General features: G+C 43.1%; 1 protein-coding gene across 1 annotated transcript; it reads left to right on the top strand.

Moving 5' to 3' along the window:
• Nucleotides 1-2,482: 2,482 nt before the first annotated feature.
• LOC123148060 (transcriptional elongation regulator MINIYO) lies at nucleotides 2,483-11,470 on the top strand. The gene is made up of 10 exons (XM_044567420.1): nucleotides 2,483-2,860; nucleotides 2,983-3,802; nucleotides 3,880-3,992; nucleotides 4,626-4,813; nucleotides 5,891-5,996; nucleotides 6,071-6,334; nucleotides 7,026-7,214; nucleotides 8,197-10,464; nucleotides 10,671-10,874; nucleotides 10,994-11,470. The coding sequence occupies exons 1-10, from the start codon at nucleotides 2,618-2,620 to the stop codon at nucleotides 11,156-11,158; spliced, it is 4,560 nt and encodes a 1,519-aa protein (XP_044423355.1). The 5' UTR covers nucleotides 2,483-2,617; the 3' UTR covers nucleotides 11,159-11,470.
• Nucleotides 11,471-15,447: the final 3,977 nt, after the last annotated feature.

The following is a 15,447-nucleotide window of genomic DNA, read 5'->3' as shown; positions in this document are numbered from 1 at the left end:
TACTTGTGTGCGGTAAAGCTTGATATGATGAAAGCCTACGACCGGGTGGAGTGGCACTACCTCGAAGCAATCATGTTAAAGCTGGGTTTTAGCATCAACTTTGTCAAACTGATCATGAAATATGTAACTTATGTCAGATTTGCAGTTAGAGTAAATGGGGAGCTTTTGCCATTCTTCACACCCTTAAGGGGGTTTCGGCAAGGAGATCCGGTCTCCCCGTTTCTATTCCTGATTTGTGCTGAAGGCTTAACTTCCCTACTCAAGTATTATGGTTCTTTTGTGGAAAGAGGCGTGAGAGCTTCAAGCAGATCACCATGGATAAATCGCCTTCTTTTTGCTGATGACTGTCTTAATTTCATCAGTGCAAAGGGAGATAGTGCGGACAGGCTAAATGAGATTTTGAATATATACGCAGCTTGTTCAGGACAGTGTGTTAATAAGGATAAGAGTGCGGTGTACTTTACCCCAAATACTCCAGCAGATAGAAGGCTTGAACTGAAACAACGCCTTGGCATTCTTGTTGAGGCATTCAGTGACAGGTACCTCGGACTCCCAACAGCTGTTGGAAGGATCACAAGTGATACTTTTGAACATATTTTTGATCGGGCAAAAAGTAAGATGTTTGGCTATTCCGAGAGGGAGTTTGCGTGTGCAGGGCGTGAGGCGTTACTCAAGTCCGTAGTTCAATCCATCCCCACCTTCAGCATGTCTTGCTTTCGCTTGACAAAGAAGGTGTGTAAGAAGATCACCTCCTGCATGGCGCGGTATTTTTGGAGCAGCAATATCGACAGGCGATCTATGCATTGGATCTCATGGAAGAAATTGGCATCTCCGAAGGAATCTGGAGGTATGGGCTTCCGAGAATTTGAAGCTTTTAATATTGCCTTACTAGGGAAGCATGCCTGGAGATTTATGGTTCATCCTGAGTCTCTCTGCTCTCGCGTTATGAAGAGCAGATATTTTCCGGATTCAGATTTCATGACAACTACTATCCTAAAGACCGCTTCTCCTATCTGGAGGGCTATTGTGGCCGGGAGAGAAGCACTGAAATTGGGATTAATCAAAAGGGTTGGTAATGGTTCTACTATTTCAATCTGGGAAGACAGGTGGATACCAGGCTCTTCTACAATGATTCCTATGGTCAAACCAGCAAGTACAACACTCCAAACTGTAGATGAATTGATCAATATGGAGACTTGGACATGGCGCCAAGATTTGGTGCGTGGGAACTTTCTGGCTCCTGACGTGGAGGCCATTCTGAACATACCATTGCGCAATGGGGGTGGAGAGGATTTCCAGGCATGGGCTCTTGACTCAACGGGGATTTACTCTGTCAAAACAGCGTACCGTGCTCTTGTGACTCGCAAAGAGCGTTTAGCTCGAGAGGAAGGGGCGGATATCGGCACTTCACAGACCGAACGACAGCTATGGAATTCTTTGTGGAAGCTCAAGGTGATACCCAAAGTACGGGTGTTCTGGTGGCGTATGCTGCGGCAAATTCTACCAGTTGAAGAAACTATGAAGTACAAACACTTAAAGGAAATAGACCTCTGTAACGTTTGTCTTGCAAAGAAAGAAGACTTGATGCATGCGCTTATACACTGCAGCCATGCAAGAAACTACTGGAGGGAAGCTGAAGCGTTGTTCGACTTCCGCCTTCCTCGACTACATCCGGACACTTGGTCGCGAGATATTGTATGTGATAGCAGGTTTTCGGATGAAGAACGAGCGAAAATGGTTACAGTTATGTGGGCCAATTGGCATTCCAGAAATCGTGTGGTTCATGATCAAGAACAACTCAATTCACGGAACGTGGTTAGGAAGATCCGGGAGGATTTGTCTCTACTAGAAATACCTAGGCAGTTTGCTTCGACGCTGCCGGGTCATGGTTGGCGACCACCTGAGAATGAGATGATTAAAATCAACTGTGATGGAGCAATTGACCACATATCAGGTACAGGTGGAGCAGGAGGTGTAGCGCGTTCGGCCACTCGGCTTATTGGTTCGTGGTGCAAACCACACGCGGGGGTGACGGATCCGTTGATTATGGAGACGCTGGCTCTCCGAGCAGGTGTCATCTTCGCCAATCTTCGAGGTCTTACACAAGTGACGATGGAAACAAACTGCTTGGCATTGGTGAATCTTTGGAATTCTCGCCATACAGATCGCTCTGTTGTGGCTCCGATCCTAGATGAAATTGGAGAGCTTTCCTTATTTTTGATATTTTTATAGTTCAACATGTAATAAGATCAGCCAATCTGCCGGCCCATTTGCTTGCACACTCACGGGTACCGAGCCAATCTACCGGCCCATTGCTTGCACACTCACGGTGACCGACGTTTGTCTGGTTTCTACTCCTTCGTTTTTGGTTAGCAGTCTCCTAGCAGATTGCCCCAAAAACGCTTTTGTTGAATGAAAGCTCTCATAGTTTCCCTCAAAAAAATACATTGTACAAGAGCTGGCACGACCAAAGAGCTCATCGGGCGATCGGATTGCAAACAGAAAGAAGGAAAGAAACCAACCAGAGTGAATCCCCTCGTTCCCTCCTTGGCTCCTCCCTCCCCTTAAACCCTCCCTTGCCGACTACCAAGGCCGCGCTCCGCTCACCAGGCCGCCAATGGAAGACGCGACGAAGCGGAGGCACCAGCCGGGCGCTCTCCCGCCGCGCCGCAAGGTCGTGGAGGAGCCCTTCGACCCGGCGCCGCCTCCCGCCGCCGCCGCCGCGGCAGCGACGGTGGCCTCACCGGCCCACCTCGTCGGCGCCATCGTCGAGAAGGGCTTCTCCGCCGCCGCGCCCTCCTCCGCCCCGCGCCCCACCGCCCTCCCCTTCCCCGTCGCCCGCCACCGCTCCCATGGCCCCGTAAGCCGCCGCCGTCGCCCCTCCCTCAAACCCTAGCCCAGCCCTGAACCCGCCAACCCGCTCCTCTCCTCTTCATTTAGTGCTGGCTTGTGCTTTACGACTGATTAACTGCTCTTGTGCAGCACTGGAAACCGGTGGCGAAGGGTGCCGACAAGAAGAAAGGGGAGGAAGAGGAGGAGGACTACGGGATGGATGTGGACGACATGGACTACCAGCCCGCGGCTGTGGTGGCCGGGCCTGTGAGGAGGAAAGAGAAGAAGGGCATGGATTTCAGCAGGTGGCGAGAGTTCGTTGCTGACGATGTGCCCCCCAAGCGGAGGCAGGCGAAGAAAGACAACACAAAGAAAATTGATCATGTGGTTGAGGTTACAAATGTAGTTGGTCAGGTGGGGGAGAGGGGATTGGGGGGAGATGGCATGGAGGTGGACAGCGGAAATGGTAGGGAAGCATTGGGCCCGACGGGTTTGGTTTCTGATGTGCTGTCAAAGAAGCTGATTAATGCAGAGAATGGATCGATGAAAGGTGGGGCTGGGGTTGCTGAATTGCGAGGAGAGGGTATGCAGCTCGATGATGGGGCGCCATCGATCGCAGCAGAGATTAACGCAGAGAACACAGCGAGGCTGGCAGGGATGTCGGCAGAGGAGATAGCGGAGGCGCAGGCAGATATTTTGAATAGGATGGATCCAGCTCTAGTGGAGGTATTGAGGCGTCGGGTGAGGGAGAAGTCTGGTGGCAAGAAAGATGAGGGTAAGGATAAAAGTAGGCAAACTTCAGGGCCAAGGAAGACTGCAAAGGCTATTCCAGGCGAGCATTTGACTGCTGGTGAGCAGAGTGCACACTCTTGGAAGGCATGGAGTGAGAGAGTGGAGCGGATCAGGTCGTGTAGGTTTGCATTAGATGGAGATATTCTGGGATTTCAATCTTCTCAGGAGCAATCAGATGGTAAATTTCTTCCTTCTTTGCCATCTCTGAGTTTAGCTTCTTGGGGTGGCATCACAGCTTGCCTTTTCTGCTTGTAGGCAAGAAGACCCATGGAGAAAGCGTAGCTGAGCGTGACTTCCTACGAACAGAGGGAGACCCTGCTGCTGTTGGTTACACAATCAATGAGGCGTTGGCACTTACCAGGAGCATGGTTTGTTCTAAAAACTTTACCACATGGTGGATGGGCAAAACAGACTTAGTGTTTAGCTGTATTCAGTGTCAAATTCGAGCAACATGAACATCGGAACATATATGGATTTCTTCTTGAATTTTGCAGGGTTCATGTTATGCACAATTGATTGTGTGGTACATATTTTAATAAATTTTTGTCCAAGCTTGGTAGGTCTTGCTAAATTTGCAAATGCAAGATCTGCATGCATTCCACATCCAACTGGATAGGTTGTTAAACTTCAACTTTTACTACTTAGGTTGCATGCATTTGTCATGAAATGGCATACTGGCTATTATGCTAGACTGATCGGTGAGGCTATTCCATTAATTTGTTTCTCCAGAATCACTTGCTAGTAAAGTGGTAATTTTTAATCATCGGTATATAAAACAGACAAAGTAAAAGATAGGGGTTGTAACATAACTCATATTCAGATTGCTTGAGACCACCTGCAGGGGTGGGCGTGTAGGGATGGTATTCAGTGTTTCCTGCTTCAATGAATTCACAAATCTCAGTTTATGAAGAAGTCCTTCATAGTTTTGCCTCAATTCTTGAAGTGTGACCCAGAAATATGTAGAAACACTATGTAATTCAGCTTTACTGTTCAAACTATAGGTTCCTGGACAGCGTGTACTAGGACTGCAGCTTCTCGCTTCTGTTCTGAATAGGGCATTGCACAACCTGCATAAGATGGATCTAGCTGATAATGTGGAAGGAGCTAATTATGCCGAGAAAGCTTATGATTGGCAAGCAGTTTGGGCCTATGCCCTTGGCCCCGAACCAGAGTTGGTTCTTTCTCTAAGGTACTTATTTCTGAGCTGATAACTTCATTTTAGATTTGCTTATTGTTGCCATACAATGTTATTTAGTTCATCATAGTGGGGAGAGCCACTGAGCATACATGTACTACACGATCCTATCAAGTATAGTCAAGCAAACGTAACATGTACCACAGAGATGTGCTTAGTTTCCTTCAAGACATTTTAAATAGCTGCATCTATGCCTGAAAATGCATGCTTCAAACAATCGTATTTTTAGTTGTCATATTAGAGAGTAGTAAGTGTTAGTAATAGTTTAAAGTGATCTCATCCATAAACTATCAGTGATTTACAAGATGATATTAATGTATTTATCCCCTAACCTTATTAGAGCATCCACATCCCTGGATGCTAATAGTAATAGAAATTGGCTAGCACTGGTGCTAGTGCATGTGAGGGTAGGTGCTAAGGTTAAAAAGCTTTTAGTAATAGTTTAAAGTGATCTCATCCATAAACTATCAGTGATTTACAAGATGATATTAATGTATTTATCCCCTAACCTTATTAGAGCATCCACATCCCTGGATGCTAATAGTAATAGTAATAGAAATTGGCTAGCGCTGGTGCTAGTGCATGTGAGGGTAGGTGCTAAGGTTAAAAAGCTTAGCAATAGCACCCAATGTTAAGCAAAATAGATTTATATTTGAATAAGTATTGGACTCCTTAGCACCTATAGATGGTGTGCTAAGGGATGTGGCTAAAGAGCTAAGAAAGGTGAGTGGAAAGAGAAGACAGAAATGTCCACTGTAGCACATCAAATTTATAGGCGCTGGGGTGCGGATGCTCTTATACTCCTCCCTCCCCATTCATATTTTCTGTTTGCACTTAGACGTTTTATTGGTATATTATTTTTACGAGGTTGTTAACTACTGTAGTCATATTAAGTCTCATAACCAAATTCTGGAAATCATAGAAGAACCTAACACAACCAGCAGTACCTAGATATTTTGCATGGTATTTCTGTAAGTCAAAAGGCATCAATTTGATACCTTGTCATGCCATATATCTTTTTTGTTTCTATATTTTGTTTTACCACCTTGTCGCTAACTGACACATTTGCAGGATGGCATTGGATGATAACCATGAGTCTGTAGTTTTGACTTGCGCTAAAGTTATTAATGTTATGTTGAGCTATGACATGAATGAGTCATATTTTGATTTTTCAGAGGTAACTCCCTTAACAGTCTATTCTTTTTTTATTACAAATTTGAGTCTTATATAGCTGATCTCCCGCACGTGCAGAAATTAATAAATAAGACGGAAGATATCTGCACAGCTCCTGTTTTTCGTAGCAAACCTGACGTGGATGGAGGTTTTCTTGAAGGGGGTTTTTGGAAATACAACACAAAACCATCCAATATACTTCCACACTATGGTGAAGATGAAGAAGAAGAAGAAAGTGACGAGAAACACACCATTCAAGATGATGTTATTGTGTCTGGACAGGACGTTGCTGCTGGTCTTATTAGAATGGGAATCCTACCGCGTATCTGCTCCCTTTTGGAGGTCAATCTTTACCTTTTGAGTTTTCTTGTCCAGCGTGTTTCTTTTACAACCATACAGACTTTCAGCCAGACATAGAGCTTTGTGCCTTCTTTTATTTCACTAGAATAACAAAAGCATTTGCTCCAAATTATTTGCAAAGAACTGTGTTGTCTATTAGTAACAGGCCTCCCGCCCCCCTCCAAAGTTTGTTCAGTCTTGTATAGTAATACTTGTTATGTACTCCCTCCGTCCCAAAATAAGTGTCTCAACTTTGTACTGGGACGGAGGGAGTATATTCTATTAAAATATCAATTATATGCCTCTAGCACAGCGCCTCCTGTTCCACTAGTATTAACTTGTTTACCCTTTGAATAATATAAATATCCTTTCTATTCTAAGAACTGTATGCCACGTGGCAGTTGTAGGTGTGCAATAGTACTAACTCAAACATCTGAACATTATTCTTTCCTACCATCCAATAGCATATATTACCTTTTGGAACAATTTTTGGGTCATGCATGTGCTGCCTGGATTGTTTCTTTCATAGAGATGACTTTGTATTGCACTTCTATTACTAAGCTACAAAGCTCTGTTTTTCAGATAATTGAACAAATTATTTGATTTGATTTTGTCAATCTTTTAGTTTTATTGTGGAAACTGGTGAGCATGATTAAGGATCTTAAATTCAGGCTGTACCTCTTTGTTGATTCAGATGGACCCGCCTCAAATTCAAAAAGATTATCTCGTTTCAATTCTTGTGGCATTAGCCAGACACTCTCCGCAATCTGCTGATGCCATCTTGAATTGTACAAAGCTTGTTCAATGTGTTGTCAAGCTGTTGGACAGGCAAGGATCAAAGGAAATTCACTCGTCAATGATCAGAGGGGTTACTTTGTTGAAGGTATCTTTGCTGCTAAGGCAATCTCATATTATAGGGTAACATGATAAATATCTGTCATCGTATATTGGCATATCGTGTTTTTATGTTCATATTGGTTAACACCTGAAGCTGCATTTTGTTGGTAGTGTAGTATTTCATTATTGATCATCCTTGCTTTTCATTGATCTATAACTAGATCTACTTATGCTTCTCCCAGTAATCTATTCTGATTTTGTTGCTTAATTGTCTATTGTTAGTTGAACTCAAAAGTGGTGTCCTGTTGGATGTAAGTGTTTTAACACCTTGTATCAGTGATCTCAAAACTCAAAATTAAAGGCTCATTCGTCACTTGTCATAACTGATTCTTGAATGAGTTAATACTTTTTAATCTATACCAATACAAAAAGACCCAAAGGGGCAGATCCAATTAATCTCGGCCATCAAATCATGTCAATCTAACGACCTAGACTGCTTCTATGTCGAGCGCTCAACACGTTTAGCGTGCAGTTAATTTCATGCCAAAAATAGTGCTAATCACATAATAACATGTAAATAATATCCTACTTAATATCCGCATGCACTTAATATACTTCTAAATTAACGTGCATTGCACGTACACATTGACTAGTGTCAACTAACAACCAACAATCTCATCTTGAGGTCTCCTCTTTGTTTGCAGCTTCTGAGATCTGAATACATAGGAATTGTATTGTTTTAGTATTGCCCTTGCAACTTATGTCAACCAATCAACCCCCCCTTCCACAATGCATGTACTGACGCAGAAACTATTTGGTGGATCTTCAATCTTCCTTTGAGTTGCTTATTAATATGATTGTCCCGTTGTTAAGATTAGGTGATAAACACTATGAGCATATTAAAAGCTATTCTTTGTTGAGACTGCTCATACTAAAATGCGACAATCACTTTTTTAACTATAGCTTCTATATTTGTCAAACAGAAGGTCTCTTTGTTATCATCTAAAGTCATTTGTTCCTTTTGCTAGGTTTTATCCAAATACAACAGACAAACATGCTTGAATTTTGTGAACAATGGAGTTTTTCATCAGGCAATGTGGCAGTGGTACTTACCGGCTTATACCCTTAAGGATTGGATAAAACCTGGAAAGGAACAATGCAAGTTGAGTTCAGCAATGATGGTCGAGCAACTGCGGTTTTGGAGAACCTGTATTTCTTATGGATTTTGCATATCACACTTCACAGATTTCTTTCCTGTTCTATGCCTGTGGCTCAGCCCTCCAGTGTTCCAGAATCTAAGTGAACACAATGTTCTTTCTGAGTTTAGTTCAATTGCAAGAGAGTCGTTTCTTGTATTAGGAGCTCTGGCACAAAGGCTGCCGCTTCTTCATTCAGCGGAGCAGTTTGGCAAGCAAGATATGGGAGTTCCTGGCAGTTATGGTGAGATGTGGTCTTGGAGTCATGTAGTTCCAATGATAAATTCGGCGCTGTCTTGGTTACATCTAAGTGATATTCCCTACTTGTGTTCACTGATCAATGGGCAGAGTGAGAATACAACACATACACTGGAGCAAAGCTGCCTGGTTTTGTTGATTTCTTCTGTACTAGGCATGCTTAATTCGACATTGGAAAGAATATCACCAGAGGGCACTCCTGATAGTAGAAGTTACTGCTTGCCTTGGATACCGGACTTTGTCCCCAAAATTGGCCTGGGGATAATTACTAACGGGTTTTTCAGCTTCTCGTGCACTGAAGTTGTCGGGCATGAGGAGCAGCTGCCGTCCCGTGGTGTATCGTTGGTGCAGGGGCTTTGTCATCTGAGATGCTGGGGTGATGTTGATGCATCACTATCTTCCACAAGTTGCCTTCAAAGATTAGTGCAGCTAACCTGTTCTGTTGACAGAGTGATCCAGAGAGCGACAACAAATAGTTCTGAGCATCTCAAAGAATCTAAAGCAGGGCTAGCTGGCAAGATATTACAAGAAGGCATTTCCAGTTTATGGCATAATGACTTGTTGAACTTTCTAACTTCGCTGTTGCCATTGATTTCCTCACAGTGGCCTGTATTAAAGAACATAGAGATGTTTGGTAGAGGAGGACTAGCTCCTGGTGTTGGGTTTGGCTGGGGGACGTGCGGGGGTGGGTTTTGGTCTCTGAAATGCCTACTTGCACAACTGGATTCACAGTTGGTCCTAGAGTTGATAAAAATTATCTATGCTGCGCCAGAAGGCCTTGTTACCCTCAGTAAAGGTGCAAACTCGGATAATTTAACTAATCCATTCGCCAACGCTTCAGAGAGAATCAGTCCTGTCCTTGGTGTATCTTTGATTGCCGGACCTGGCCAGATCTCTACCTTGGAGAGAGCCTTTGATATCCTCTTCCAACCTTCAGTTCTGAAATGTCTCAAATCTTCCATACATTGTCTGGCTTCTCAAATGAAATTACCAAAAACTTTTGAGTGGGACATAACTGAGGATGAGTATCAGCATTTTAGCAGTGTGCTAAATTCACATTTCAGATCCAGATGGTTGGCCATCAAGAAGAAGAATCCAGACAAACATGCAAGAAACAACAGTGCCATAAATAAGCCAAAAGTACCAGAAATGTTGGAGACGATTCAAGAGGAAATGGAGTTAACAGAAGTTATAAATCCCCCCTGCAGCACGTTAGTTCTAGAGTGGGCACACCAGAGACTGCCTCTTCCTGTGCATTGGATTCTAAGTTCAATCTGCTGCAGTGATGATGCTGACGTTTCAAGAGCTGGTCTTATCTTTTTATTGGGTCTGGAAGCTGTTTCAGCTGCCCCATCTCTTGATGTTCCTTTGGTTTGGAAAATGCATGCACTTTCTGCCTCTGTCCGCACTAACATGGACTTGCTTCAAGAAGATAGAAGCAAGGATGTTTTTGAGGCTTTGCAAGAATTGTATGGCCAGCATCTGGACATGTTATGTCAGAAATATTATAGATCTCACTCTGCTAATAATGATGAGGTTGTAGGATCTATGGCCACTGCTGAAGAAGTAAAAGTAACTAGCACTCACGAAATTCTCAGATTCAAAGAGAAAATTCATGAGAGCTACACTACTTTTGTGGAGAGTGTTGTAGATCAATTTGCAGCTGTCTCATATGGAGATGTTATTTTTGGTCGGCAAGTGGCCATTTATTTGCATAGAAGTGTTGAGACTACGGTTCGGCTGGCAGCCTGGAATGCATTGTCTACTGCTTATGTGCTTGAACTGTTGCCTCCACTAGACAAATGCATTGGTGACGTTAAAGGATACTTGGAGCCTCTTGAGGTATCGTTTCATTGGTTCCTTTTATGATTCTCTTCCGGCCTATGAATTCGTTTTCATCATTTACTTTTAACTCGTCTAGTGCTTGCTCATTGCACAACACAGACCATGCAAAGAGCACATGATTCGTTGCTGTTTTTGTGCTAATTATTAGATGTCTGATAAGAAGTGATGGCTTGACCTTTCATATTTATGAATTTCATTTGTAGGATGACGAAGGAATCTTGGAGTCTTACGCCAAATCATGGACATCTGGTATCCTGGACAAGGCTGCCCGGAGGGATTCCATGTCGTTCACACTAGCGAAGCATCATCTGTCTGGTTTCATTTTCCGGTGTGGTGCTTCCGTCAAAGTGCGCAACAAGATGGTCAAGTCGCTCCTCCGGTGCTACTCCCAGAAGCAGCACCACGAGGTAACTTTCCCCCTTGAGTTTTCAACAACGTGAACTCCTTGTGCTGCTGCTGACATATAGAATTTTCTAATCATTCCTCATCCTCTGGTGTTTTGGAAAAAAAAAATTCCGTCCGACAGGCTATGCTCCAGGGTCTCGTTCTGCAAGGCGTCCCACGGGATTCGCAGTACGGCGATGAAGTTGGCCGGAGGATTGAGATCTTGAAGGATGCCTGTGAGATGAACTCTTCCCTCTTGGCCGAGGTTCAAAGGCTGAAGTCATCGATCGAGGGAGCTATTAGTTAGGCTAAAAGGTTGAAGACTCTTTTTTTTTTTGATTGATGAATGCCAAAGGCTGAAGACTAACTGCCTGGCCTGGTTCTAGGGGCAGCGGTCTTGAGAATAGCTCCAAGGATGTTTTACTGGGCAGTTGTGACGATTGTAAAAATGGCGGTGTCCATTACTACAAGTGATTATAGAATCGCGATGAACAACGACTGGTGTCGAACGCTTTGTAAGTGTGTGTGGTCGCGCATGCTTGTGGGAAACAAACTGGACTGGAAATATTAACCGGCTTCCAAGAAGATCTGCTTCCCCACCCGGATATGTGCTGGGTAATTACGAGTTTTGCATTTACCCTACGCATGTCGCTTGGTTCGGTTTTGTAATCGCGGGTGAACCCGTCAGTTGTTTTCTGTATGTAAAAATGTTCGCGGATCAACGGTGGCCGTTCTCCACAATGGTCAGACCAAATTAAGTTGTGGTGTTGTGTCAGTGTCACATGGCAGTGTTGTCGTGATGTAAATAAATAACGGCAACACCGCCATGATATCCCAGCGTGGACGAGGCGTTGACTGTGGACAGAGGGGCACCGGCCGACCTGTCAAGACCGGAGAGCGTCTTCTCTTGGAGTTCAACAGTTGAGATTGTTGCCCAGTGTTACGTGTGGGCGTGGCGTGTGAATACTCAGGACTTGAGCATGTGAAGATCCGCTTCATTTGCTCGTATCCGGAAGAGGTCTCTCTTGGCCAGACATGAAGGATCCTGGCAATGTCTATGTACTCCCTCCGTACTGAAATATACGTCGCTGGAGAAGTTGAACTACAGTTACTTCAACGACATATATTTCGATACAGAGGGAGTAGTTGCTTTTGACGGTATCTGTGCATGGTTATAAATATGCACTACAGTATGAGTGAGGCGTTTTGGCTCTCGGCCTCCATGGAGGCCCGTTTTTCTTGAAAATTTCAAAATTTAAAATTTCCAGTTTCAAAACAATCTGAAATTTTTTGTACAAGTAAACAAGGATGGTATGCGCATATGTGTAAAATTTCAGGATGGAATGCCTTAAAATGCGATCTGTACAAAAAAGATAAATTTATGGCCTGTGTGGATAAATAGTATCGTGTGTTAAAAAGTCCTAGATTTATCTTTTTTGCACAGCCCTCATTTGAACGTATTTCGTCCTGAAAATTTACAAATTTGTGCATTATTATTCTTTCCAGATTTTTTTGAAATGTAAAAATATGAATTTTGACGAATTTTGAAATTTTAAAAAACTGGCCTCATTGGAACAGTATGTCGTGGAAACAGTACTTGATTTGCTATCCAATATCGCCCTGTAGATGAGGATAGAGGAAGTTTCCCCAAACTCTAATCTGCTTAAATTAGTTAATAAAGTGGGCCTCAACTATCAACTTCCAACCATCAGGGCGCCAGCATCCGACTGTGATAGTTACTCCCTCCGTTCCATATTACTTGTCGCTGATTTAGCACAAAGTTGTACTAAATCAGGGACAAGTAATATGGAACGGAGGAAGTACAACTCTGACTCCTCCAGAACCAATCTTTTTGTTTCTTCCAAAAAGTAGCGTACATTGCTCACTTTTGAAAGAAAACACATGCATAAATAAATCTCAGCCATTTAAGTTAAACGAAAATTTAGTTAGAGGATATGATTTTTTTTGACCCGATTAGAGGATATGATTGATCATACACCAAAAGTCCTCTACAGCTGTTTTAACTAGAAAGCATGGAAGAAAATCGAGGTACAAAAAATAAAGCTATACATGATGACCTTAAGGAAATTGGCATGTAGGATTTTTTCGAATCAAAGGGGTTTCCCCCGTCCCAACTTTTATTAAAGCCAAGGCAACAAGCAGAATAATGTTTGAATGCTCTCGGCCACGGCCAATAGTAAACTACAACCAAAACCCGAGCAGTAAATCGGGTAGCAGTTTTGGAAGCCCGAATTTTACTCAGGAAACTCGGGCCTGTACCCATGGTATCCCGATAACCCGAATTACCCAAAGTGAACAAGAAGGCCAATAAAAAACCGGAATTGCTAAGACGCATCTAGATGTTTTTTAAGTATGTCACATTTAAGTTTTTAACCGTTAGATCTATTCTGCTGTAATTATCGTTCAGGGTTGATTTGCATCCCGCCGGTGTGTCCCACGTCGCTCGCGCACATAGCTGTCACTCGATCGTTGCTTGTTTTTTTTTGGTCCGGCCGCGCGTTGCACGGGCCAGCCTGTTTTTCATTGTTGCTTTTGTCTTTTCTAACTGCGTTGTAACAATTCGACAAGGCTATTGGTTTCTATCGCACATACATTTCGCATCTCACTTCTTGTTGTCTCGCTTTTATTCTTCCACTTCAGATTTTTTTATAATTCATGATCTTGCATGTGAGGCACTTTTTGAAGTGGGTGGATACTTAATAAAATTTACTATTTTTTGTGAGCACTTTCAGAAAAAATCTTTTCTAAAATTCATAAACATTTTAAAAATATTTGTACAGTTTTGAAATCAGATTTGCTAAATTTCATGAAGATTTTTTTGCGAGACAATTTCATTCAGATTTTAACAATGTCTTATCTAAGTTATGGCCCGTTCAATTTATTTGTTGTAATCTTTTGCGCAAATTTGTCCCCGCTTCTCTTTTGTCGCGCACATCACATGTCGTCGCGATGTCTAGTTGTCGGACGGTTTCTGTTAGGCCATTTTTGTTCGACCTCTATTTTTGTTTTTTCTGGCAATTTTCATGTGTTTTTTGTCGTTTGTTATTGGCATGTTTTATATAAGCAGAACAAATAGGGTGCTATATTGGTTGCCTCTAGGATCACCTCCATTTTGCGGTTTCTTTGCCTCTTTTGATTCCTTCTCTTTCCATTTCCCCTTTGTCTTTCATTATAGCCGACATCCTTTTCTGTGCGACACTTTTTTTGTCTTAGTTGCAATTTCACCCTTAGCTTGCAATTGGACCAACCTTTTTTTTGACTCAGTTGCAGGTCCACTATTAACTTGCAATTGGGTCCGAACTTTTTTTGTTTGCAGTTGCAAGTCCACACTCGACTCGCAACTGTGCCCGATGTTTCGTTTGTATCACAACTAGGGTTTGACTCTTTTTTTGCATTAGTTGCGAGTCCACTCACCATGCAACCATGTCTGACTTTTTAGACTCAGTTGCAAGTCCACCATCAACTAGCAACTAGGGGTCCAACTTTTTTTCTTCTTGCAGTTGCAAGTCAACCATCGACTCACAACTGGACACTTGATCTTTCTTTGTTGCAATTGCAAGTCAACCAATGACGCACAACTATGCGTGACCATTTTTTTCTAGTTGCAAGTCCAGCATTGGCATGCAACTCGGCTCTTGAACTTTTTTGGTCCGAGTTGCAAGTCTAGCCTTGACTTGCAACTGGGCCTGGCATTTTTGACCCAATTGCAAGTCAACCCTCGACTCGCAACTGGGCTCGATATTTCATTTGTATCACAACTGGGCCCAACTCTCCTTTTTTGCATTAGCTGCAAATCCACCCTCAACTTGTAACTAGGTCTGACTTTTTTTTGCCTCAGCCGCAAGTCCACCATCCACTCGCAACCAGGGGCTAACTTTTTTGTACCAGTTTGCAAGTCAACCCATGACTCGCAACTAGGCCTATCCCTTTCTTATTATCCTGTTGCAAGTCAACCAATGACTCGCAATTGGGTCAACTCATAACTAGGCTCTTGATCATTGTTTTTTTGCCAAAGTTGCAAGTCAACCAACGACTCGCAATTGGGTCCGATCCTTTTTTTCGTCCCAGTTGCAAGTCCATCACTAACATGCAACTATGCCGGTGATCTTTTTTGTCCCAGCTGCAAGTACACCCTTGACTCTCAACTGATGGTTTTAATCCAAATAAAGCTGATCATCTTCTCACAACTCAGCTCGACTCCTTTTTATCCCTGTTGCAAATCCATCATCGACTCGCAACTAGGCTGACAATTTTTTTTGCTAGTTGCAAATCTACCATTGACATGCAACTGAGCTCTTTGATCATTTTTGCCCCAGTTTACAAGTCCACCCTTTGGCTCACAACTGGGCTCGACTTTCTTTTCTACCTCAGTTGATTGTCCCCCTAACGAGCCGCATTTCATGTTTGTGTTCCTCTGGTCGTGTGTGTTGTACCATTGTGTTGTTGCGAGTTGTGATATTTCTTTTTGTGATTTGCTAAATCTCATCTAGATGAGATTTAGCAATTGCACATTCTAGTTTCCCACTGTTGGATGACCCTGCTAAGATTCGTGCTATGCCCAACATGTGCCATGTT

This window comes from Triticum aestivum, chromosome 7A (assembly GCF_018294505.1).
Source record: "Triticum aestivum cultivar Chinese Spring chromosome 7A, IWGSC CS RefSeq v2.1, whole genome shotgun sequence".
In the NCBI taxonomy this organism is placed as follows: domain Eukaryota; kingdom Viridiplantae; phylum Streptophyta; class Magnoliopsida; order Poales; family Poaceae; genus Triticum; species Triticum aestivum.
Note: the sequence above shows the minus strand (reverse complement) of the source record. Positions and strands in the feature narration are given on the sequence as shown.